At 36.9% G+C, this 25,666-nt stretch overlaps 1 protein-coding gene across 1 annotated transcript in view; it reads left to right on the forward strand.

The window, feature by feature from the left end:
* The window catches only part of LOC146600170 (estrogen-related receptor gamma-like), a gene marked incomplete at its 3' end in the record, with an annotated part of 229,435 nt that extends 205,544 nt beyond the window's left edge, over nucleotides 1-23,891 (forward strand). The window contains exons 3-4 of the mRNA XM_085326090.1: nucleotides 10,645-11,060; nucleotides 23,775-23,891. Coding sequence (XP_085182216.1) covers nucleotides 10,658-11,060; nucleotides 23,775-23,891 — 520 coding nt within the window. The remainder of the gene's footprint in view (nucleotides 1-10,644; nucleotides 11,061-23,774) is intronic.
* Between the last annotated feature and the right edge of the window lie 1,775 nt (nucleotides 23,892-25,666).

A 25,666-nucleotide genomic window follows, 5' to 3' on the forward strand; every position in this document is an offset into this window, starting at 1 on the left:
TTTTTTTTTTTTTTTTCCCTTCTATTGATTCCAACAGAGCCCAGTTGGGGAACTCTGTACATTGACCAAGAAGAAAGCTGAATCAACTCTAGACCTCGTAGATCAGACTGCTTTTCTGAGCATACTTAATTGCAGGAAAGGCCTAGTCTTTTGCTTTCTTACCAAGCAAAGGAATTGGGGTATTTTTCTTCACCCCACAGCTGAGAGTAATACCATGGCATTTGCTGAAATGAAGGCAATTTGGGAGACTGTTTTTTAAACCTTGTTGAATTTTTGTTCCTACCTTTTTGGTTTCTTATGTGCATTTGCATCTCATAATTTGAAAGAAATACTTTCTGCTATGTAGAATCCTACGTTTCTCTCCTTTCAGTTTCTTTAACAAAAAAAATACAGTTTCAAGCTTTCAATATGAGACCGTGACAAAGTGATTTTATAGCCAGTACTGGAAGTGACTGAACTTGACAACAATTGTATTTTATGACAACCTCTGCTTTCATGTCCCCAGCCTACTTTCCTAGCATTGGTTGTTTTTTTTCCTCTTTTCCCCTTCTCTTCTTCTTCTCCCCTCCCTTCCCCTATCATCCCTCCATGATTTTCTCAGTTGTGAGCAGTTCCATATCTCTGCACTGACTGGAAACAAATCCCTTTACCAGAAGTGCATTTTAATGGACAGCATGCTTCACTTAAGTCACCAGAACCTTAACTATATAATATTCAATTTTGTACCAACCCAGAACCAAAGCTTTTTATTGAGAGCCATGTTCATAAGAGCAGTGGAAGAATTAGTATTACGGAACTAAACCAGATTAGGAGGGAATGTGAATTAGATTTGGTAACAGATGGTGCTGTGGAAATTAAAGGTGCTTTGCGAATGGAAGCGACAGCAGCTTGCCTCTTTTCCTCTCCTGTCTCTCTCTTTCATGCACTTGATAGACGGGTATAAATCACAACAATCCCGTCTTGACAGCCAATTTCGAGAATTTGATCTGGTTAAAGACATGGCTTTCCTGCTCCACTCACTGAAACGGGCTGCTATTTTATTTTTATACAGCACCTTGTCATATTTAGGAAAGTGGAATCACCTGCCTCCCTTTAATGAAATTTTCTTTAATTACAGTTTTAGCTCTTTAGTGTTAATTACTTTTCCATTCAGCCTGAGTTCTCAGCTTGTCTCACAGGAATGTTTTTCTCCCATCCCCCCCCCCTTCCTACACCATTCACGCATATGCTTTCATTTTCCTAAAGATGCTTTTCGTTGTTGGAAGTTGTTGTCAGATCCATTATAATTAGATCCTAATTATCAAAATCATCATTGTGTAGGAAGAGGAAGCATTACAAACAACTGTTAAAGTTATAAAACCTCGTTTGAGAGAGGAGAAACCTTTCAGAATGTACATGAATAATAACCAAAAAAACCCTGCCAAAAACTGTATCTGAGAAGTGTGTAAAGGTCTGGATAAGAAATGCTTTTTTTTTTCTCTCCTTGCAAGAAAAGCCCCCCGAGGTTATCATCCCATACCAATATCTGTAGCCTCTAATCTCCTGTTTTCCAGAAAAGATCAGACTAAAATTCCACTGCTTCAGCTTGCTTATGTAACACCCATCTTTTACATCTCTCATTCCTATGTCCAGATGTAAAAATCTCTTTTCTAATGTGGTGTGTGTCAGGATCAAGCTAAAGATGCCTTAGTGTAATTATATTTTTGCAGATAAGGTGGCCAGCCTAAGTGGACTGGCTGCTGTGACGCAGAGTGATGTGGAGATTCTTCTCCCCTATGCTAAGGGTCTTCAGAGTGAAAGAGCAAAATAATAGACTATATTAAAAAAGACCCAAAACTCTCAAAGTAAGAGAAGATCCTGAGAACTGGCAACTAACAGTTGGTAGAAATAAAGCTTCCTACTGGCAGTCAAATCAAATGTAGTAACAACTCCACGACTCCCTGCTGCTAGCTGACAGCATGGTGTAACACACTGGGACAAACATTCACTTAAACGCTGATTGCAGGAAAACGTCATTTTCCAACTCACCAAGTAGTTTTTTAGTTGCTTGTGTGGGCGGGAGGGTTTTAAAGCTGGTGGTGTGTTGCTGGGAGGAGAGAGGGACACACTTGGGAACTAGCTGAGTGACGGGTGAGAGAAAGATCGCTTGCTTTGTCACTCTTAGTCCTGAGTCTTTAAGACGCTCACTCTCTCATACTATTTCTGGTATGTTCCTTCTAATTGTTCCTCCAATTTAACCGGCTAACAAATTATGTTTCTTCTATCGTAAATCTATAGAAAGTCACGGAGGGAACTGGGTAATGAGGCAGGTACAGGTACACAGTGTGCACACACCTACACTCTGCCTCTCAGAGATGGAAGAAAATCGCTGATACAAATTGTAGAAGCTCTGATGATACAAACTTTGAATCTGTCTTGGGACTGAAGGCAATTTCTTCTTTTTTCCTTTTGAAAAGCGAAGAACAACAGCTATGTCTCTATGATCTGTAGTACTGACTTTCTGACTGGTCCAAGTAACTGCTATTGATGTGATCATTTCAAAATAATCCCTCTTTAGAAAGTCTGTTATGTTGTTGAATAAATCTTTAGTTATTTTTGAAGTTTTGTGTATTTCTCCCTTGAAGTAGCTAAATAGAGCTTTTGATTTTTTTTTGCTATTTCAGTTGATGTCTCTTAATAAAAAAGAATCCCCACAATTAATAAACAGAAGACTGACACTTTAGCATATCCTCTGGGGGCTAGAGACATCAGGTGGACTCCACCTGATACTAGTAGAGTGTAACCTCAACTAAAATGATGTTTCATCACAGAAAAAACRCCTGGCTTCTTAACCAGATGTTTTGCTGTCTTCCAGCATTGTTAGACTGCAATTTGAAAATAAAGYGTAATAAAATCTTTCTTTTCCTGATCAATATAGCAGTTTTCATGTGAGGAGACTTGGCCCTTATTCTAATATTCACATTTYAGTCTTTCCATTAAAACTGTTTGGACGTGGCTAATCTCTTGATGTAAGTTTGTACAACTCTCCAAATGCTGAAGAGCRAACTCTTTTGAGGCTTTTAAGTAGTGTTTCAATAAAAATATGAAACATTGGGCTTCAAGCCAGTAAACAAGAATGAAGTCAAAAGCCCTATATTTTAACAATACCAGTTGCAAGTTCAGACAATGATATTCTTACTGTGTATAAGTAAGTGTGCAACACAGTAAAAAAGAAAAAAAAAACTAAAAGTCAAGTAAGAATTTGAACTACTTACTGAGGTTTAAGTTATATCAGAACCATAATATGTTATATGCCAAAATACAGTCATGTATTTCTTTTATATATGATTTTCAAGCATTCCAGAATGATTCTCATTTAAACTGTTACCCACTTCTTGTGTTCTGTTCTCTTCAATATTTGCCTTTCTTTGGAGTATTTGAAAACTAAATTGTCAGAGCATACAAAAAGTATTGACCTATATTTCTATTTGAAAGGCATAAAAATCTGTACAAGGTGGCGTCTTTTTGGCAGGAAGGTTTCTGCAGTGATGGCCTGTTAGTAGCCATGTACAACGCAGCTGATAGGATAGTTGTTGCATACACGTATGCACTGGTAAAGGTCAGTTTTGTAGTGTTTTTTGTATCAGCTTTATTTATTGCCTTTCAGTTGGAGATTTGTTTTTTTTTTTAAACAGTTTGTTATAGTGGCGTGTATTTAATATACTGGACAATAGCATTACTAAGGGCTGGCATACTTTCAAGGGTCTAGTGGTTTGGTTCAGAGGTGCAAAGCCTTCAATATTCTTCCCTGTAGACCTTTTTGCTCCCCAAAGAGTACCTGATGTAAAGAACAATCATTTTCTAGTAACAAAAGATGTAAATTTTTGGCTGTGAGTGCTTCAAATGTTAAACTGAGATGTGATTCTGAAAGTTATATTATGGTTTGTCAAACCATAGGATATATATGCTGCAGACCTTGTGCATGTCTGATACATTTAATTAAACCTGCATTAGTGCATCTGTACAGACTTATTAAAATACTTAGTTTGTCTCAATAATATTGATTAAATAGCAGTAGTTTATTTAAGTATATTTTTGTTATTGCTACATTACTTCCAAATAATCAGGATAATAGTTATCATCAGTGAAATATCACGTTAGTTATAGAGTAATGCCATAAGAATTGATTTGGACTTGACAAGAAAGGAAGGTGTTCTGTCATATAGTGCCAAAGCCTGGTTTGGATTATTAGAATGGAAGTTTTAAACATAATTTCTGTTTGTATAAATAGTGTGTGTTTTATAGGCTTATAGGTTATTCCATACTATGTGAGTATCCATTATATCAAGGAACACCTCAGACAGTTAATTATGCAAAACACCATGTAAGTAATTATGCAGTATTATTATGCATTTAACAGTTTTATTGATTTGCCAGTTGCTCACTTACAGTATTTAGAGCTATAAACAAGAGATGTTCAACCTCAGTTGAAATAGGTCCAAGGAAATGAGCTAAAGATAAATTACACTAGTATGCTTTGTTGCGTCAGATATAATCCTTAAATGTAGAAGCTGTCAACAGTCATAATTTGCAACACATTGGGGTATCTCAGGATCATTTCCTTCTTGTTAACAAAGTTTATCAACCAGGAAGCAYGGGGAATCAACTTGGAGCAAAAAAGGGAAGCAATAATGAATATATGTATGCAGCGGGGAAAGCTTAAAATAATTTCCTCTCATTTTGGAGGGCATGCAGATGTTACAAGACAGTCTCTTGAAGACTTTGCTTTTTGAAAGCAACATTGTAACCGGACTAATTACAGCCTCTCATAGGTGCAAATTTGAAGGGGCACGGCTAATGGCTTATTTTGGTTTGTTAAACTAAAAAGGAATAAAGTAGTTTAGTCTTCCGCTGACTTGTGTGCTTTAGGACAGCTTAGTAAATTGTATATAGACCAATAATAACTGTTGGGGAAGCTTGATCTTCTGTTGTCAATCATCAGTTAACTCAGGCCATTGCTGGTAGCAACATGATGGCTTGAAGCATTGCTTCTTCTGTTCCTACTGCTAGTGGCTATGACAGCTGCTCTGGAAGAAGCTGCTCGCTATTGGCTTGCATCCTTTGCCTGACCAAGGTGAAGTGGTGAAGGTCTCAAGAAAAAATAAAATATTACAAAAAATAATGAAACACTCAACATTTGTCAGAAATAAAACAACTGAATAGAAAAARCCATAGCTATTCTGCTTCGCACAAAGCACTCTTTATTACATGGTTGTACATGAGTGTTTATTAATACAGACCTAATTCATAATAACAGTTTTGTATGTGCATGTATGGGACAGGATTAGCGATACTTACTTTGCAATTAATGATCTCATCCACTAGGTTAACCAAGCAGACCTTAAAATATTTCTTATTAAAAGAAGAAATCCTTTCTGTTCCTTCCCCCAACTAAGCCAGTGCACCTTAATGCAATGATGATATGTTAGACCCAGCAGTTGTCAAAGCATCGTATTACTGTGATGCCATAATGACACCCTGTCTCTGTAAAGTAGTCATGTTTTCTCAAATCACACGTTGCACCGTTGATTTCTGACATGACACTTCATTCAGTCGCTTTCCTTTTCTTCAGCATCTCCATTCTCTGACAATAGCAGCTGGTGCCCATTTTCCTACTAAGTGATTCACATTTTGCCACTTTACTGGAGTGCAATTAGCTGAAGCAGAAAAAAAATGCTCTATGTAAAGTAGCTCAGCTGAAATTGTAACTCAGCTCTGTAACAGGACCTGGTGAGAGTCTTGAGGTGTCTTGGGTGTCAGTGCAAGAAACAACATTTTCATGTCTTTTCACACAACTACGTTTTCCTCTTTTACTGAGAGAAACAAAGTATGGGAAATCACTGGAAAATGCTTCACAGTTTTCTGTCTATTGATTTTGGTGCAGACCTGTGAAACGATACTGAAAGTAAAGACAGTATTTGAGAGGAAATAAGGCTTTTGTGGTCAAAGGAAGGAACTCTGTTTCATTCCTGGCTCTGCCACAGACTTCCTAAATATGTAGTCCAAGACTTTGTTTTGCACATTGGTTTTCATAGCTAAAATGAAAATAACAGGAGGTTTTTGGTCCACATCCCTGTGAATTAGAGGAACATATTGGAGAAAAATCAGATGAATGGCGCTGTTAACATACAAAGTTTTTACGTAGGTATAATAATACCTGCCTTGCTGATGCTGCCAAGTAGTAGCTGCCATTAAAAATGTCAACAGAAAGCAAGCTCTTCTGGCATTTATGGCAGTAGAGTAATTGTTTTGTTCAAGCAGAAAAAGGAGCTGAAAACTTCATGTGCAGACATGGTAAAAGTGGACTTTTATGTTGGTCTGCAATAAAGGTGCTCACTTTAATTGCTACTCTCACTGAAACCACTAGTGCAGCTTCACTGAAGCAGTGAATGATCCTGTGAGCAGAACTTTGCCTACTTGCGAAGCAACCATGAAATGTGTTGAAGGATTATGAAGTATTTGCATGTTTTTTTGTTTTTCTTTAGGTATCAGTAATAAGGGAGGTAATGAAAAAATAACATTCTGAACCAATTGTATACAAGGACAAAATATAAAAAGCTCCCAGCAGCTTGGATGGGAAGGCTTACTTTTCTAAGGCCTTACAAACAGTAATCAGATGCAGTTAATTTTTGAACTCAGCTTGTATTATTGACACTGATTTAGCCAGTGTCAGCACCATCAATATCATTAGTAATGTGGCAGGTAGATGGAAAGATGAATGTGATTGCATTAATAAATTCATAATATATTCAACCTTTCATAAGCACATAGCATACAATTTATTCACTATTGTTTTTAAGACCGTTTTTAAAGCGGGAGTTGCATTTTGAAGTGTTGTATCACTGAACATTTGTGCCAGGAGTGACTGGTTTCAAGTCTTACTCAGATGAAGAAGTCATGAAGTAAGTTTAGTACAAATGTGAGGAGTTGTGGTATGTGCTGCATATTATTAAAAATCTGCAGCACCATGTGCAGTCCTTCTTGTGCATGGGCATAGAAATGCTTTTAGAACTAATTAGTTACTTTATCTGTAGTTCCTGAAATGAAAGTATACCTGAGAGCTTCTGGCTATTAGAAAACTTACCTGAGAACAGCCCACCACCAATGGAATTGTCATTTATTTGACTTAAAATATAGTTAAAAAAAAAAAAAACACCAAGGCTTTAAAATAAATACTGTACATTTTTATATGACACATGTTATTTCTATTCATAAACCTTAACTAAATTTAGATTTTTATTAATCCAATGTGACCTAAAAATTTTGCATTAACAGCACAATGTGGAATTGGGCTTATTCTCTTTGAATGCAGATAAAGCCATCATCTTGAAAATAGCTCTTTCTGACAAAAAGGTGTTCTTTTGAAATAAAGTCTTATTCACTACATTCCTCTTAGAGTTAATGTGAATTTTAGTGCCTCTAATTTTAGATTGAAGTGAGGTCTAGAATAAAACCCACTGGCTGACAATTGAATTTATAGATAGTTGTGAATATTTCAGGCTTGAATAATAGAGCTGTAGAATTTCAGACACACAGAGGAAGAGAGAATTAAGCTCCAACTGTAGTTTTAGAATATAATGCAGTGGTGTCTAGGAATTCTTCAGTGTAACGAGCTAAGTAGTAATTAGGAGGGAACTGAGGGAGGGATTTTGCAGAGATGTAGCCTAGGCATTATTCCAAACGTTCAGCGTAATAATTTGATGGTGGYCTAACCTGCCATCACTATAAGGTGGCTCTGGAGTTACTTTCGTTCAGATGTGACACTAAGGAAGGAATGAAAGCAGTGTCTCTGCCGCCCACCTACAGCCAGTACACAGCCCTTTCTCTGGTTCACCACCTTTGGGCAATTGAGTAAGCTTTTATTTTCCGGACAAAAGTCAGTCAGGAGCTGTTTTTGTTTTTTCCTTGAAATGGTTAATGTTTTAACTGAAATTGTGCATTGCCAGCAKGCTCCAATCCAGTTTATACTGTTTAAGTTGTGGCCAGAAGCAGATGAATCTTGGTTAGTACTAGAAACTGCTCCTTCAGAAGCATCATCAGACTGGCTTTAACCTAAACAACGCTGGTAATCAGATCTTAAGGCTTGTAGAACTGAGTTCTGACAGCTCAGAGTGGGAGAAATCCACTTTTGCACTGGCTGAAACAACACGCATTTGGGCAACTAATTAATTGCAGATGATTGTTCTGGGAATGGAAGAGAGACAGCACAGCTCATTATTTCACAGATTAGGAAAAAAAATCAGCAGTGGGGGTCTTACAGGAAAAAATGTGCCATCAAGCTGGTTATGATAGAGTGAAGACAGTGGACGCCTATTGCTGTATGTTGAGACTTTACTTACAGAGTCTCGACAGAAGAGGGGTGAAAAGAAGACCAGGTTCTGTTTATTCAATAGAAAGACTTCATTGTCAGTGTGTAGAAAAATAATATAAAATGTAAGTTGATAGAGTGTGAAAATTAATACTTTTAYGCACAACTGTATAAAATTCAGTATCCAAGAAAGAGAAGGGGGGAGAGAGATGAGAGAAAGACAGACACACCATGTTTTAGTACCCTAATAACTTCTAACTCTAGTCTAAGATCATAATGTATGTGAGAGCGGTCCGGTAATTATAAGGTAATAAGTGGAGTGGTGGTGTAAGTGCTCTAAATTAAAAGGAATTCGCAGAGCTGCTGTAAGTCAGTGCCGACCCGCTTTCTTTCAAACGTTGACTTGAGAAAAGTGCTTAGCCCAGAGTGCAACTAGAGAGGCAAGAGAGAGCTATCTATTAATTACAGCGCTCATTAACAGTGACGGCTACAAGGCAGCAGATGCAGAAGAGAAGGCACACGCTACTGCAGGCTGGCAAGGGGATATTCCCCCCTCCAGTTCTTGAGGAAAGGACAGTACAGGCAGGTGGTCTGATGTAATAAGATACTTCCAAGGCTTTAACCTTCCCATTTCCTTGGTTTATTTGCTGACAGCAGTTAGCTTGCTCCCTCTACTCCTCCAAATAAACACTAATTTTTGTTTTCATGGTAACATTTCAGCATATCAGTCTGGCTGTTTTCCAAAGCCACATGTAATTTGTTTTCAATAGTATTTTACAGTAAAATGCACAACAATTGAGAGGTCAGAACCAAGATCCATGGACACTGAACTGCGGGTAAATCCTGTCCTCGGCTTTTGTAATGAAGGGCAAGTTTTGATCTCAGTTACCTTCATTGGAAATGAAGCCAAGTGTCTGGATTTCCATAAATTTTGCAGTGATGAATTTGGCTTCAGAGACTGAAGTTGAAATTGAGTTTTGTTAACGCATAAAAAGATGAGGAAGCGTATACAAGATCTCAAAACTGACTTCAGAAAGTTAYGTGAAGTCAGTCAAATTATCTGGACTTGTGTTTGCTTTAAAAACATGAATCTATAGCTCCATGCAGGTTCCGTTGCGATGTGGTTACRTTTCTGTTGAAAATCTTCCTAGAGAAATGATCGTAACTGTCACCTGTACATTGGCAGCTCCTGAGAGTACTGTCAGGAAAATGCTGGGTAGGCCATTTGCTACAGTGGTCTCATAATCATGACAGTAGAAGAGGAAGATAATGTCTGATTCAGAGCTTTCTAATTATTATTTTTGTCTTCTAGTCTCTGCAAAATACATTTAAAAATAAGAAAGAGATTGAGGATAGAATAGACAAGGAAGGTCATTTTATTTTTCCTGTTGAAAGCACTATCTGATGAAATGTTTTATGGTTTTGTTGTTGTTTCAGATGTTTATTTCTGAAAAAGATGGAAAATGAGAAATAAGGCAGAATCTCACCTTCTGAAAGACAGAACTTCTATCTAAAAATTCCTCTAATATATATTTTTTAAAACTGAAGAATGGAACATGTACGTCAGATCCTAAAGAGCTGTAGATATATGGGGTGCTGGCATAATTATTACTGGTTAGTCTGAGGATAATGGCTAGAAAGTAATTGCAGCCAGAGCTGATGAATCATTTCACTTAGATTTTGTGAAACTGGAGTCCAACCTTAATTATTGGTCAGAATTCTCAGTGGATGTGCTACTCCATTACTAAATAGCTGTGTATAATAAAGCAGTATTAATAAAAAAAAGTTCATGGGAGACAGATTCCTCAGATTCTGGGATCTGATCAATAGATGATGGATACACGTTTTAGTGAGGTGTGCTGACAAATAGTAATTACAGAGCAGAACACTTATGTGTTCAGACTTGGAATTATTCATTTCTGGTAGTGATAGAATTTATGGAAAGRAAATCCTAGTTGGAAAAGGAAGAAATTAAATAGTCATCTAATTTTTTTTTTTAATGTTTTGACTCGCTAGATGGCAAATTCGGAATTGAAGAGTTGAGTTGAAATTGACAGCCGGCCTAGAGGGCAGGTGGAGGGGAGAAGAGAGGGATTTGGTCTCTTTAAAGTTTTTGTTTACTGCCTGTCTGGAGCTTTGATAAAGCTCTGTCATGCCCTTATGCTGATTACCTTCATGTAGAACAAGAGGTATTGACTAATGAATGAATGATGTGCGGTCCCTAACCCTTCCAGAGCAGCCTTAAAGAGCACTGTCTTTAATACAGAGATCCCTCTTTCTCTCTCTCGCCACTACAGGCTTCTCTGCAGAATGTCAAGCAAAGATCGACACATTGATTCTAGCTGTTCGTCGTACATCAAGACGGAACCGTCGAGCCCTGCCTCTCTGACGGACAGCATCAACCATCACAGCCCCGGTGGCTCCTCAGACGCCAGCGGGAGCTACAGTTCCACCATGAATGGACATCAGAACGGGCTGGACTCGCCTCCCCTCTACCCTTCGGCCACAGGGCTCGGGGGAAATGGGCCAGTCAGGAAACGGTATGATGACTGCTCCAGTACCATTGCTGAAGATTCACAGACCAAGTGTGAATATATGCTGAACTCGATGCCCAAAAGACTCTGTTTGGTGTGTGGTGACATTGCATCAGGGTACCACTACGGAGTGGCTTCCTGCGAGGCCTGCAAGGCTTTCTTCAAGAGGACGATTCAAGGTTGGTTATTCACTGGACTTTGTTTCTTTCTTTTGTTCAAAGTGAAATAATACAGTTCTTGGTATTGTATCCTGTTACAACTTCAAACTGTACCTTTCCTTTCTTTATAGTGTCCAGTCCTRCAGACATTACTCATGAAACCATACTGGGCTTCTCTGAGAGTGTTGTCTATCATGTTAGGCCCACTGTCGCATCTATTTTGAATATTAAAKATAGGGAAAACACTGGGCCATCCAGCACACATTCAGATTTATTTTCTGCATGAGTTCCCCATGGATTTTTATAAATGATTRCTGCTAAGAGAACTGATTATTTTCTGAAAGCTGTCATGGATACTAGTTGAACGCACCCTGTGGCACACAGGGATCATGCTTTTGTTTTGCTCCTAGCTACACCACTGCTATACTTAAACTGTTACGAGAAAGCCAGCTTATTTTTGTTAAAACTCTAATCCATTTAAAAATGGAACAAAACATAATGCTGAAGTGTTTTGTGCACGAGTGGCTTAGTAAATGGCCTTTCACCCCTGGATCACACCATGGCCTTAACCAGATTCACCAAATACCTGTCAGATCATATCCGAAAGCAAGCAAGCAAGCAGGTTTTGATCTCTGCCCAGTACTTTAAAATACTAATCTGCTCTTGATATCTGTTGCAAATACTCCACTTTTTTTGGCATAAATTAGTATGAATGGCATAATTTGCATGACCACTTGTTCTCGCTACAGAACCACTGGAGACAAAATAACCTTCTCCTTCCATTTAGATACCATCCTGTCAAATAAAATTGAAGGTGCTTTATTTAAAGAACATGAGGCCAAGCTTGGCCTGTACAGGAATATAATGTCACAATAAATTAAATTCAAACTTCAGAGTCTAAACTTAGGCTGCTAAGTCCAAATTTAAGCTCCTCAATAAAACCTGCTTGATTTTCGCAGACATTGAGCACCTGGAATTCTCAGGCAATGTGATGTGGAGGTATGGGTTTCTTTTTTAAAGTCACTTATACTAAGGAGTTTAAGGTTAGTTTCAGTTCATAACTTCACGTAACCCCATATTTGAAAAATGCGTCTATGATTTCTTAAATATAGTATTTCCATATTTAATGTAAAATTAATAAGGAAAATAATGAATGTTATTTTTATTTAGCCGTTGCTGAAGGTTGTTTTTATTCTTCTCTCCATCCATTTGATTTTTCGTACCTGAGTGTTGTAAAAATACAAAACCTTCTGGGGAATGCTTACTGGTGGCTTGTCTGCAAGTTGCTAGTGGACTTCAGAGCAATAGTGCTATTTCCTCATCTCCTTTACCTGAAAAGCTGAGTTATTTACACTTATGCTAAACTTCCCAGTTCCTTCTAGAGCAAAGAACTATGATATTAAGGCAGAATAATGTAGGTACAGTTCACAGAAAACTCCCATTGAAATCAATTAAAAACTTCCTCTGTACAATCAGGTGTAAGTTTTTCTTGGATGAGGCGTGTTGGTCTAGAATGGCAGAACACTACGGTTAGCTCTGTAGATGTCAGATGATTATTAAGAATTAATGTTACTGTGGTTTCACAACTCCAAGGGAGATACCTATATAATTGTAGTGGCATCCAAAATGTAGTAAATAAGGTATTGAATTGAGAAACTATCTCTTTTGGGGTCTATTGAACATGATTAAATGGATACCTAAAAGTTCCTTGATTTGGGACCTCCACCARTATGAAATACTCATTTTATGATGATATAACGTCTAAAAAGAAACAATAGACTTCAGTAGTTGCAATGAAATTCAGTGTGAGAAAGTTTGCAACCTGTAAATAAACATCCCTGTGAAGATTCCCAGCTGACTGGGCTCTTGTAAAATGGCTGCACRTGCAAAAAAAGTACACTCATTTCAAGCCTCCGTTATGTAAAAATTGAGATTCTTTGAGGTAGGTAATTTGATTTTGACTTGCAAGAACATTTTYGTAAAAACTCAAAAAGTGCTTCCAGTAAAGCAGTAAATATTTTGTTGTTGCCCAACTTCAACTAGCGTGGTTTTGTTTTTATAAATCCTATTTAATTACTATGCAGTAGGTATCCCACAGAACTGAACTGATGCACAACTATTTTAGTTTTATTTTCAGCATGAAAAAAATACCACAAAAACTTCAACTGAATAAAGTTTTGACTTCTGGCAATAATAGCCTGCAATTTTACACCACACCACAGACTGCAAGTTTCTGGGCATGGAAGCACAAGACAAAGACGTCATTCTCCAGATTAGCAACCTGGACTTGGCCACACAGCTCAAGTTAGAACTGGCAGCTGTGCAGAAGCTCCTCTCGGTAGGGTTAGAACACTAGCTGCATCAGCAGGTGACTGTGCTGTAAAGCCAAAAAAAAAAAGAAGAAAAAAAAAGAAAGAAAGAAAGGGGAAAAAAAGCAATGAGGTAAAACTAAGCGTTGAACAGAAAAGCAATAATGAAGAAACTAAGAGTAGGGCATGTGTTACCATCATGATGTCATGGCAGTTCTTCAGTAACGGCGCTGACTAGATTGACACAGATTTAAGAGTTTTCAAATGCCACCCAAAATAATAGAAGCTATTTGCTGTGTCAAACCATACGTTATTGTATGTGACAAGAAGTATATAAGAAAAAAGTACTTCTACATTTTGAATTGGCAGATTCTGCTTTGAACTTGCATGAAGAACAATTCTCCTGAGTTTTACTTGCTATGAACAATAGGATTTAGCCCTAATGTTTGTAGAGGTCATTCTTCCCTATCCCATTTCTCACTTCCTTGTTGTATCACATTCTTTCTCTCTTTGTTTTTAAAACAAGGTGATTACTGAATAAGTGCTGAATAATAAAGCACAAATAAACCAAGAAATGTAAAAATATGGAGTAGTAAATAAGAGTACTTCAAGAGCCAAATATTTTAACTATGCATGCAAGAATTGCTGATCTCAGTTAAAAGAATTGTATTCTTCAAATGCTAATAATTAAGGTCTGATGAGTAATTAATTACAGATTCAGTGAAAAAGAACATATTCAACTTTTCAGAGCTTTCTTGTTTGTCACTCATAAACTACTAAATTAGGTCAGACTTATAGAACGTAAATGCTGTTCTCACTGAAGTCAATCAAAACTGCCACTGACTTCATTGGGAGCAAGGCTGAACTGATAAAGTTAGATCATGAAGCAAGTCTTGTGTTGTTGTCAGGCCTGATACACCTTCCAATAAGTCAGTGGGATTTTTTCCGTTCTTTCCATTTCAAAGGAACCTTTTCAGATCTYGATCAGTGAAATCCACGTGCATCTGTTCAGAGAGCCAGCACAGAATCTGTGCACTGGCATCTTATGTAAAACATAGGTGAAGTGCATCATGAGCCCCTTCAGAAGTGATGTGCCTCAATAACCCCTTTTAACAAAGTGAATTTCACTCTGATGTTGAGTGTACACCTGTTTTTCGGGTAATGGAAATTATAATTCCCTTTCAGAGAGATGATAGCAGTTTAGCCTAAAAAATGTCCATTTCTCTCTGAAAGATTACTCCTTTTTCTTCTTCCCTCTTGCAATCCCTGGTAATTTGCTTCTTAAAAGTAAAGGGATTAAATGAACCCTCTCCTGAATTTCAAGAAAGAGGAATTTATCTATTCTGAATATATATATTTTTAATATAGCACAGAAATATTTACAGTTGTGGCAAGAAAGAATGCATAAATTCAGAAAAATATCAGTAACATTAGACAGCATTAGAAAGGAGAAATTAACTGGTTAAAAAAAACCACAACCAAATATACAGCATCAGTTTCTTCTTAGGTCATAGCAGAATCTAATGACGTTCTCCCTCTTTCGTGACATATAAGGAATGAGAGAACTGGATGTTCTCTCTGCTCAGCCTAGTACTCACTCAGCTGCAGCTCTCAGTTTGCTTCTGGGATAATTTACATGATGGCTGATTGCAAATGTCTCACAGAAACACACACACAGCCAAATCTCCCCAAAATTGGCTTAACATCAGGGACAGCAGAAAATAGAAAGAGCTAAAAATAGTTACAGGTCCATTGATTTTTAGGGTCTCTCTCCAGTTTTTGCTGTGCTCTGTATTATCTTGAAAACTCAAAGCTTTCATTAAAAGAAAGAGAGAAAATAAGGATTTTCTGTTGTCAGCTGGGTACAAAGACTTGTGTTTAACACTGAGGTCTTGTACTTTTACTATATATTTTGTAGTGAATATTTATTTCATATAAATAAATTTCTCAGGATTTTTATTTGCTCAGTTATAAAGGCTAGCAAGCACACATTTTGCGTTAACTRTATATAATTATTCTCTACTTCTAACTTAAACATTTCTGCAAGTGGATTGCAGCAGTACTCTTTCTTTCAAGGAAGGATGATGAGACTTACAGATTCAAGAACATTCTACTTGTTTTTACTTTGTTTTATTTTAGCCTTCGTATCTCAAGGCTAAATAAACGCATAAAAATAATGGCTGATATCTAGACAACTTTCTTCCTCTTTCTTTCAAACCCTTCAGGATTATAGTCTTCAAACTAGCACGAAAAGGCAAGGTGAAAAGCCCCAGGTACTGACATACTGCCTTCTTCGTAAGGTTTAGTGTAAGAGCATCACAGTTTATTTAATATTTCCTTGGACAGTATTTTAATTTATCCTACAAATGCTAAAATGCTTTGCAGTTATAATAGCCCATATAGTTCTAGGATTTTTGTTTGTTTGTTTGTATGTTTATTTTTTAATTAAAACTGTTAGATGAATATTATTAAGACAACAACCTTCTATTTATATATAGGCTAGATAAAGCATAGGTACTGAGAAACCCTACAGTTATACCCTCACTGTCTCATTTAAGTGTTTTAACCCTGAGGGGTTCAGTCCATGTCCAGATCTCCTAAGGCAAACAAGAAACATTCCATTCTGGAAACGCTTTTTGCTTTTTTGGTCACCCTTCTATTACAAGCTAGACCAAGTTTGCCATCTTGTCTTACAGTGATTACCTAAGGGCCTTCATCTCTACAGTTCTGCTGTAACATGTAGTTCTTAAGGTGTTCAAACCTTGCTCAAACCATGAGTTAGATGATAATGCTGCTGTCTAAGAGTGCTTTGTTCATCTTTTTCATTATTCAGAGTTGTTCTTAATCCCTTTAGCATTCAGGTTTTTCAACCATCTTTACAGTGTTTACCCTTTGCTGAGCCAATTTGATCTGTAAATCCACAAACACTTTATAGTAAATACATTTTTTTAATCAGCAAGTTTTAATCAGGAAACTTAGAACTAACTATGTAAATTCATATAAAGTGACATTTTAAATGGGCAATGTAAAGTTTGATTCGAAGTTGCACATGACCAAAGTTGCTTCCAAAGGTTAATTTATACGTCTCAGAGCTGACTCCTGTAATAACACTGCACATCATTTTTGTGGAGGAAATGAAAGCAAATTAAGTAAGACTTTATGACTTTTCAGCATCTTTACTGGTAGCTAGAATTACAGTTTTTATAGAAAGGTAGTGTGGAGGCTAGCATCCTGGTGCAGTAATCTGTGGACCTTGGCTCTGGTGCAAAGATGGCAGCTCTCCAGTGAACTTTACACTAAATGTCACCTGAATCCATCATTACCTGATTAAATCATTCACCTTCCTCATATAAATGAATGTGTGGATCAGCATTTCTTTCAAAGAATATTTTAAGCAAGCAATGATAGATTTCTTCCCTTTCTCCCTGATTTCTTTGTGCCTATGGCCAACCAAGCTAGTGAGCAAGTGTTTTTAATTCCTTCCCACACATCTTTACATCCTATCATAATGTCATCGTGCATCTATGGTAGCCAAACAAGATGAGACAATAAAATATAATCATGCTGAAATCTGAGAATCAGAAAGAAGTTTAGCAGTATACTGATGGTTCTATTGTATTTAATATCTCTGCTTTCTTTTCAGCCTTGTAAATTATATGCTGCATTTTATCAGAGAATAGGAATGAGGATCCTGATTGCTTCATAGCTGTTTCAAACCCATCAGAAACACTCAAAAAAGAAAAAAAAGAAAAAAGAAAGACATTACTAATAGTGGTGGATATAGTGGTATATATCAATGCCATTAGAATTCCATGTGGTTCTTTATTTGTTATAAACAAATTCCTGAAAATATCCAAGTCACCTCTGAAGCTTTGTCTAGATTGAAACTAGAGGCATGCAAGTTGTCAGCTAGCAAGCAATTTGTTTTAATCTCTCTATAACTTTTTAAGTGATTTTTTTTTTACTGCTGTGAAAGTTGTTAGGTTGACAGCTCTAGAGACCAAGATGTTCTGTGTGTTCATAGACAATGACAAATCTCTGTGCTTCCTTGGTAGGATGAATCAAAATTGATCTGGAGAGAGTATCAGTAGGAAACATCAGCAGACAGTTCAGTCTTTCTGATGCTGATTTGGACAACTCTTCAGTGACTCCTAGGCAGGGGATCATTTCTGTTTGTGCCTTCAAGGAGTTGAATGTCTCTTAAAAGGACCTAAATGTCCTTCACTCCCATTGAAAATATATATAAATTGAGTCCAGTGGCAATCACAGTTGCTTGGTCCCTTACAGGTGTCATTCAACACTCACTAATAACTGTCTACAGTGACAATTATGGTCGTTTTTGTGGTGTTGTAAGTGTATCCATCTAAAGTAAGAGGCTGAGGCAAATGCATCGTACGTTGAGACAACCAACATCACCTTTACATTTTTGTTTTAAATCTCCATTCACACTGCTTTCTAGAAATAAAATAAAAAGCAATAAAACTACATTTTAGAAGTTCTAAGTATATTGTAAATCAATAACATAGTACACTGGCTTCTTTTAAGCAGCTCAACACAGTGGTTTCTTTTAATTTAAAATGTGATGCTTTTAAAAAAGCTGACTGTGTTCTCTGTCAAGTACCATCTTGAACTATAGAACTATTTAAAAATTGTCTGCTTCTCCTGAGTTTATTATATTAAGAGAAAAAGAAGCATAAGCATTAGAGGCATAAGCATAAGCCTTCCTATATGACTCTGTCATCTTAAATTTGGGGGGAGTTTTTGAATTAAGGGAAATTAGAAACCGAATTTTTGAACAGTCTCTAGCTGTGCATGTGCAATGCTTTCCTAAAATCATTGAGATGAAAAATTGTGAATACAGTCAACTTTAGGCTTAATCAGCTCCAGATGACACACTGGCAGAATTCATAGATCTATAATCATAGAGCTATCTACAGTATTACGTAAATCCATTTAAGGATTTGCCAGCCAAAACTGCATTGGGTTACTTTCAAGTCCAGCCTCATTCCAGTCTGACCCCATTTCTGAAACCCTACTGATTTGAATACTTTCACCTATGAAAATACTTATTCATGCTTAAATTCAACTGCAAAGTGGGGAGTAAAATTTAGAAGAACTAAAATTTAACTTGAGAGATTTTTTTTTTCTTTTTCTCTGTTCAGTTTTGCAAAGGCCTGAAAACATCAAATACATTTTTTAATCAATTTGGGGTTGTTTCTCTCTCCATCTTTTCCTAAGTTAGCCTATTACTCTTTACCTCCAACAGCATCTGCTTTTCCTCAATTTCTTTGCAAGTATTCTATTCTATATTGGTTGGATTATCTGTCATGGCATCACCTAACATAATGTTATTCACTCTCTGTGTTGACTTACACTCTCCTGTCTTTCTTTCTAAGGCTTATTTGCTATTCCCAGAAGGCCTCCCWTGTTATGCTGTAATTATAGCTACCTCTTGTTTTCCAGATTCATTTCCCATACGACAAAGTTCACAGAAAAGTGAGTCTATTCCTTTGGTTCCATGATCCCAGGAAAATAGGGCTTTAAGATTGTATCCAGGGTAAATGTTATTGCAGAAAGACTTAAATCCAGTGATGCAGGAGAGAGACTCTACTAAGACTAGAAGGGAAAATTTGCCTTTTAAATGGAATACATTTTTAAAAGAGTTATCAGATTCCAGAAATTCAACGATAAAAGTTTAGGAGAGAAATAGGGCATTGTTGAGCATAAATGGTTCCATGAGCTGGTTGTAACMTAGAATTATTACTTGGAATAATTAATTCTCCTCTCTTTTTTACTCTTGGATTTACTTTCTCACACAGTAAAAATTTCACCACTGATATCTGTAGCATTCCTTCTGTTCTTCTCAGTAGTAGATAGCTACCCCTAAACAGATTTGCACCAAATATTTCAGTCTTCTCTTTTACTTGTCTGAAGATTTTCTGAACATACATGTATCCAAAAGCCCGTAGCAATCCTTTTACCTCTTTTATATTATATCAAGTGTTACAGTGTGAAAAGGGAAATAAAGCCTCTGCTAAGCATTGCTGTCTGCAATTACTTGTTCTTGTCAATATTTCTAGAAGAGACCCTGGTTTCAGCCTGTCCCACAGGTTGGAGACAGTTTTTAGAGCCGCTTCACTCTCTTAGTATCTGTAATGTTCTGAAGTTTCAACTGTTGATGACAGTAACTTCATATATGATAGGATGCCTACGCAGAAGCGCCTGTGCTTTCAGCGGCCTTTTCTTTTCATGGTTCTAACTCCTGGCCTTCTGTTACTTTGAGGGTCCAAAATTGTTGACAATGTGGCTATCATTTCCATGCAAGCAATGACCAAAATGGTCCCAAGAATCTCAGCTAAGTCCAGTCAGTTACCTGGCTTGTAAACCCCCTGAATATGTCACTGTATCATTCAAATTTTACTGTAACCCCACCTGTCATTCAAGTAACCGCCAAACCTCATCAGGGAAGTGAAAAAAAAAAATGGTAACTTGGCCCATTATCCTTGAGCTTTACAATTCAAAGCATCTAAAAGCAGAAGGATAACGTATACACTGTAAGTTTTTGCTTGTCTCGCATTTGAGAGATCAAATAGACGGTATTACTGTATTTAGTGAGTAAACTGCTCTTGATAGGCCATATATGTTAGAGAGAGCTCTTTCAACTTTCAGCCTACTTAATAAAATTTAACCAATTAGCAGGAAAAAAGTACATGTTTTAATACAAACTTTCCTCAGTGCATGAGGAAAGAAAAGAGACTCAGGCTAGCATAAATCCAATTGCATTATTATAGCACAGGGCAATGTGTGGGGAGTGAAGRTTTGACATATATTTTTATTTTCAAACGTCATACTAATTTACTTTACTCAGCCTTTTAACTGCCAAACTGTAAAAGTCCATTACGCCACTGAAAGGCATATACAAATTATCCCCTGGCACTTCAGGCGGGAGTTTTACATATGCACTGTTATTCTATCAGCCAGCTAGCTGCAAGATTCTATTAAGGAGTAAGTGAGAAAATTTTATTGCCTGCAAACTAATTGTACAAAAGACTCTGATACAAGTAATCAGCTCCCGGTCCTTCCTGAAAACCAGCCAGGAGATATTATAAACTGCTCTATCGTTCTTGTCAGTCCAGTTTAAAGACTCAAGATCTGCCATGTTGATTTTGTTCATTGTATAACACAGCAGCCTCTTCAGCTGTTGACAGGGCTGGGAAAACTCAAGTTATCCTCTTACTAGTTTCTCAGTTGCAGCCTCTAGCACCGTGCAGTAAACACGGAAATGGTAGAACTTCCTTTTAAATCCTYCTCGATTGAAATACAATGTGGAACTCAGAATCTTACACCTACATAGTGTAACTATCAAATTGTGTGGATACCTAGACCTCATAAAAGGATTTTTGCTGCTTTATTTTTAACGTGTAGAAGCAAATAAGAAATGATGAGAACTTTTATAAYTTACAAGGCGCAGAAAATTTGACTTGGTACAAAAATGGATCCACAMATATTTTGAATGCTAGGTACAGGGCATTTTTAGTATGATACATGTTCTTTTGCATGCCTACTACAAAATTCAGAGAGATTGTTCAGAGAAAGCTCACTGACAGAAGTGTAGAGAAGTCTATCCATGTGGGCATTTGATAAACTACTGCACGTGTATGTGAAACGGAGACAAAATTTTAGTTTCATTGAACTTTACTGCACTCTACTATATTCTAAAATGCTATTCACTATAAGGGAGCCAAATGTGGCCCTCGATAAGATGTGGATCTTTTTTGCAGCAATAAACCTAAGGGCTGTAACTCCACTGGCTTCATTGGAGGAGCTCTTTCCAACATCTTTTGAAGTTTATTTTCTAACATCAAAAAAAAAAAAAAAAGGCGTAACTTCTGCTGTAAAATACAATTCATTAAAGTAGGCTAACCTGATAAGAAAAGATTCTACATCTAAGCTAAATTACTGGGATCTAAGTGACTAGAATAATACCCTATTTAGAAGTTCTTTAGGTGACAGYCATTTGGAGAAAATAGTTGGCTGTGCATATAATGTCCTCCAGCCTATAGACTATTGCCACATTTCACAAGGTTTTGAGCAAAACTGAAATTTAAAAATATAGGTTAATCAGGCTGCTCAAGAAAATAAGCAACCTTCCCTATGTTTTTATGATTTTGAGTACTACTCTTCGGTGTCAGCACTGTACCTTTGTCATCTTTGCCTTTGCGCAACGGCTCTGGCTATAATGTTAGTGCTCTACTTGGCTGAATACAGAACTTTTCCACTTGAAGTTCTGTGTCCAAATCTCAAATCTTATTTTTGATCAAGATCATCTTGACCATTGCTGTGGTATGATGAAGTTAGTTAAAATGTGTGAAAGGTTTTGAACGCCTCCCTGTCTACTGATTGTGCTTCATTGAGAAAGCCATGCTGCAGTATGAGAAGATAATGTGAATCTTTGTTTAAGCTTGTCCTTTCCATCATTTCCTACCCATCACTCCAAAAGTATTAGTACCCAACCTCATTAATATGCATAAGAAAGAAGGTCTATGGAGGAACTAGGCACATTCCTCAATTTCTTAAATGGCTTTTTTTTTGAGGCAATAAGGAAAGAAAAGGATGATTAAACTGAAGTTTTCAGTTTTGTCAACAAGAACTGTTAGCATTCAAACATGCCAAGATCCCTTTTGCTTGGTAGCATTGCTAATTCACYCATATAGCAATGTTTAAAAGGAATAAAGCCTGCAAGGGCCTGAAAAGGTTGTGCAAAGTATGTTGGCTTTATTGGCAGAACATACAGTGCACCATGCAGACCTCCTTTATCATAAATACTTAACTAATTTTCAATAGGTATAAGTGGTTTAAGTATTACTTCCTGTTAAATTAGCGGTTGCTGAGCATTTAAGTCTTTGTGCAATCCTGCAATCCACTAATGCGATATTTAATGAGGAGACATCAGTCTGGAGAAAGATAGTCAATATAAATCAGTGTTTACAAAGTGTGATTAACTCTGAAATATTTCATCAATGCTGTGGTCCCAGGCAGACTCTATGCTAATTATTAGAACCTGCACATGTTTCAGGGGACTTTGATGGACCCTGAGTGCAGCAAACGTGGAGCAGCAAAATTGCAATTATGCTCGGACTGTCTCTGATGACAATTTATGCATTTGGTGCAATGACCTCTTGCTTCCCAAGAGGGCAATAAACAGAATGCATTTTCATTAAGATACTAATGCACTTAATCACAGGGGGAAAGGGTTAGAAAGTAACGAAATACTTTCAAAGCAAGATGTGACAGGCTGATGGGGAAGATACTTTATTTAAAAGTCAGTTTCCTTATAAAACTTCTGACTGCTGCAAAGTCTGTCATACTGAATGTAGTCATGGGCAATAGGATGCATGGCTAGACATATGAATAAGCTGAGCTAAGCTTTTTATGAAAAGTTCTGTGATACTGGAGCAAAAGAAGACAGACCATTCTCTCTTTTGGGCTTGGACTCCAAAAGATGTAATATTAAATATGTAAAGAAAATTATTTGTATGTTTTTTTCTATTTTTTCAGGATTTTTTTCTTATTCTGGGGAATAAATTATATGTACTAAGTAAAAAAAAAAAGAAAAGAAAGAAAAAAAAAGAAAGAAAGGAGATGCCACTATGCCCCAGAGAGCTCACATTTAAGGATCTGACTTGTTCTAGGCCTTAAGGAGGATTGAAGAGACACAAGCAAGCATCTCCCTCAGTTTTTATCCTTCTGACAACTTAACTTGCTAAGGATGATCCTRTGTCTCCTGGCCCTCAGTACACAGGCTCTGTGTTCAGTGCAGACAGAAGGGGAAATGCCCAGGCTARCAGATCTGGGTCCTGCAGTTTTAGGATGTGTGAGATGTAGTTAAAAAAAATGCAGTTAATGCATTTGGATGCACTGTGCCTACTGTTCTGGAGGAAGAAGATCCATAGCACTGTTTTCTCTTGATTATGCAATAAAGCAAGATGGTCACTTTTTCATATTACATCCAAAGGAAGGCTGATGAAATTAGTGAAAAAAGGAAAAGACAACTATTTCAGTTAGTAGGATAAGCCATGTGGCTTGGTGCAGACAACAACAAAATTTCCTATTCCTCACAACAGAATATTCAGCATGAAGGCTTTTGCTAGGGGTCATGTATGGAGCCAGCTGCAGACCTGCATTAATTACATACCTGTAGTTTTTACACATAGCTTTCTAAATTAAAAAAAAAAAAAGAGAAAAATCTTTTTCTCTAATTTGACTGCCTCTTTCTTTTAAGGGCATATTCTTTCTATAGCATTGTATAGTGTTTGTATGTTCCAAAATTAAACATAACAACAACTGTACGAGTACTTTGTGTATTGATTGTATTGGTTAGTTAGTGATTCTGAATACCTCTTTTATTCTTTACATTTTATTACAGGTAACATAGAATACAGCTGCCCCGCAACAAATGAATGTGAAATCACAAAGCGCAGACGCAAATCCTGCCAAGCTTGCCGCTTCATGAAGTGTTTAAAAGTTGGCATGCTGAAAGAAGGTAAGACTGATCAAGTCAATACATATCTCTCTGCAAACACATGTAGCAATTGCAAAGCAATCGGGAAAAGAAGAGAAACTGGTGAGTGTTCTGACCAGTTATTGTAAAGGCAATCTTCATGTATGCTTKTACTTCTGGACAGTCTGAAGTCAGCTGAAGAATTAGGGTATCTGGTTAGAGCTCATCCTCTCTGGGATGTTTCTCATTCCTCTCTGGAATGTTTCTTCCCAGTATGCCCCAGCAAAATGTGCCGCAGCATTCAGTCTCCTCCAATTGGTRTCTTACAGAATAATCATTAGATAAAAGTTCTCTCATTTTCCTTAACTTTTTTACATTACGAATTTTCTGAGATGTCTTTCTTCTATTCTTCATCCACGTTCTGACTTAAACAAATATAACTCTTGAGCATGTCCGCTGAAGTTATTGCAACTACGTTGGAGAAATATTGGCATGTAGGACAGGAGAGTCTGACCCTCTTTTTTATTTAAGCATGTAAGAACCCCTACTCCTTGCTGTAAGTAAATGCTGGGTGTTTTAGTTCATCAGCTGTATGTAAAAGGTCTTGAATGACAGAATATATAAGAATATGTTTCCAAGAAACAGTACTATCTCACCTGGAACCTGATTCATCTTTGCCAGAAAGAAGCCATTCCTTAAATCTCAATTGCCTGTCATGCACTTTTATTGCTGTTAATGTATATGCAAAAATGTACTTATAGATGTGTGTATTTTATCCAGTTTTATGGATTAAATGCATGTTAYGAATTTTGAACAAGATAACTTTTGAAAATGAAATGTAGTGTTTTCTAAATATCATCTCTAGTGGATAATACTTTAGGTTAAGCAATCACTCWAAAATAGTCCCATGCAATTTTGTTTTGTCACTGCTTAAAACGTCAGCTTTAATAGATAGCTGATTTTTGCAAATTGTTCGATTGTCATTTAAAGCAGGTTTAAGTATATAGCTATCAAGGTAAAATCCAAGAACATAGACCAGTGGATAGATGATGGACAAATTAGGCGTATCACGCACCTACAGACATATTCTTATTGGATTATACTTACTAAGAATAAACCTTGTTCTGTGCAACTACTTTGGCAGACACTATGATCCTGTGAGCCAAATCCTGCTGTCCTTAGTCTTACTTCAGCAAAACTCCTGTCAAATTCAATGGGATTTTGCCTCAGTAAGAACGACAGGATTTGACCCTGTCTTCYAGTGGTAATGGGAGGGTTCCTTGCTTGCAAAAATCCTAATATAGTTAACAACTAAAAATAGTTATTTAAAGGTTTAATTGGAATGCTTAGATAAACTGTAGAATGAAAGGAATCTCTGAGTATGGCACCTTTTGAAGCACACAGTGCTTAACATCTTTTTTTGATAAGTTAAGACCTCATATCACTAGTAACCTAATATACAGATACATTGAACAACTTGTTGGAAATGGAACGRTGCTTCCAAGAGCATGTTCAGGTGGACTGATTTAGACCTTTTCTTTTAAATTTTAGGGGCACATTTGCCCATCCATTAAAATACATATTTGCAAATCTAGTTTGTGTGCATCTTCTGGAACTGATTGAGGAAATTAAGTGACTCTTCTACAAATGAGTAATTATCTCAGTTACCAAATTGCATGTGGAATCATAGTAATTCTGCACACAATTCAGATGCACATCATGAATCAAATTTTTTGCATGAATAATCATTGTCTATGGATGCAAATCAGTCCCACACCAGAGTTTTCTTGATCAAAATTACTTAAATAGTTTATTCC

This window comes from Rhea americana, unplaced genomic scaffold (assembly GCF_003343005.1).
Source record: "Rhea americana isolate MKP2758 unplaced genomic scaffold, rheAme1 scaffold_127, whole genome shotgun sequence".
NCBI classification, from domain to species: domain Eukaryota; kingdom Metazoa; phylum Chordata; class Aves; order Rheiformes; family Rheidae; genus Rhea; species Rhea americana.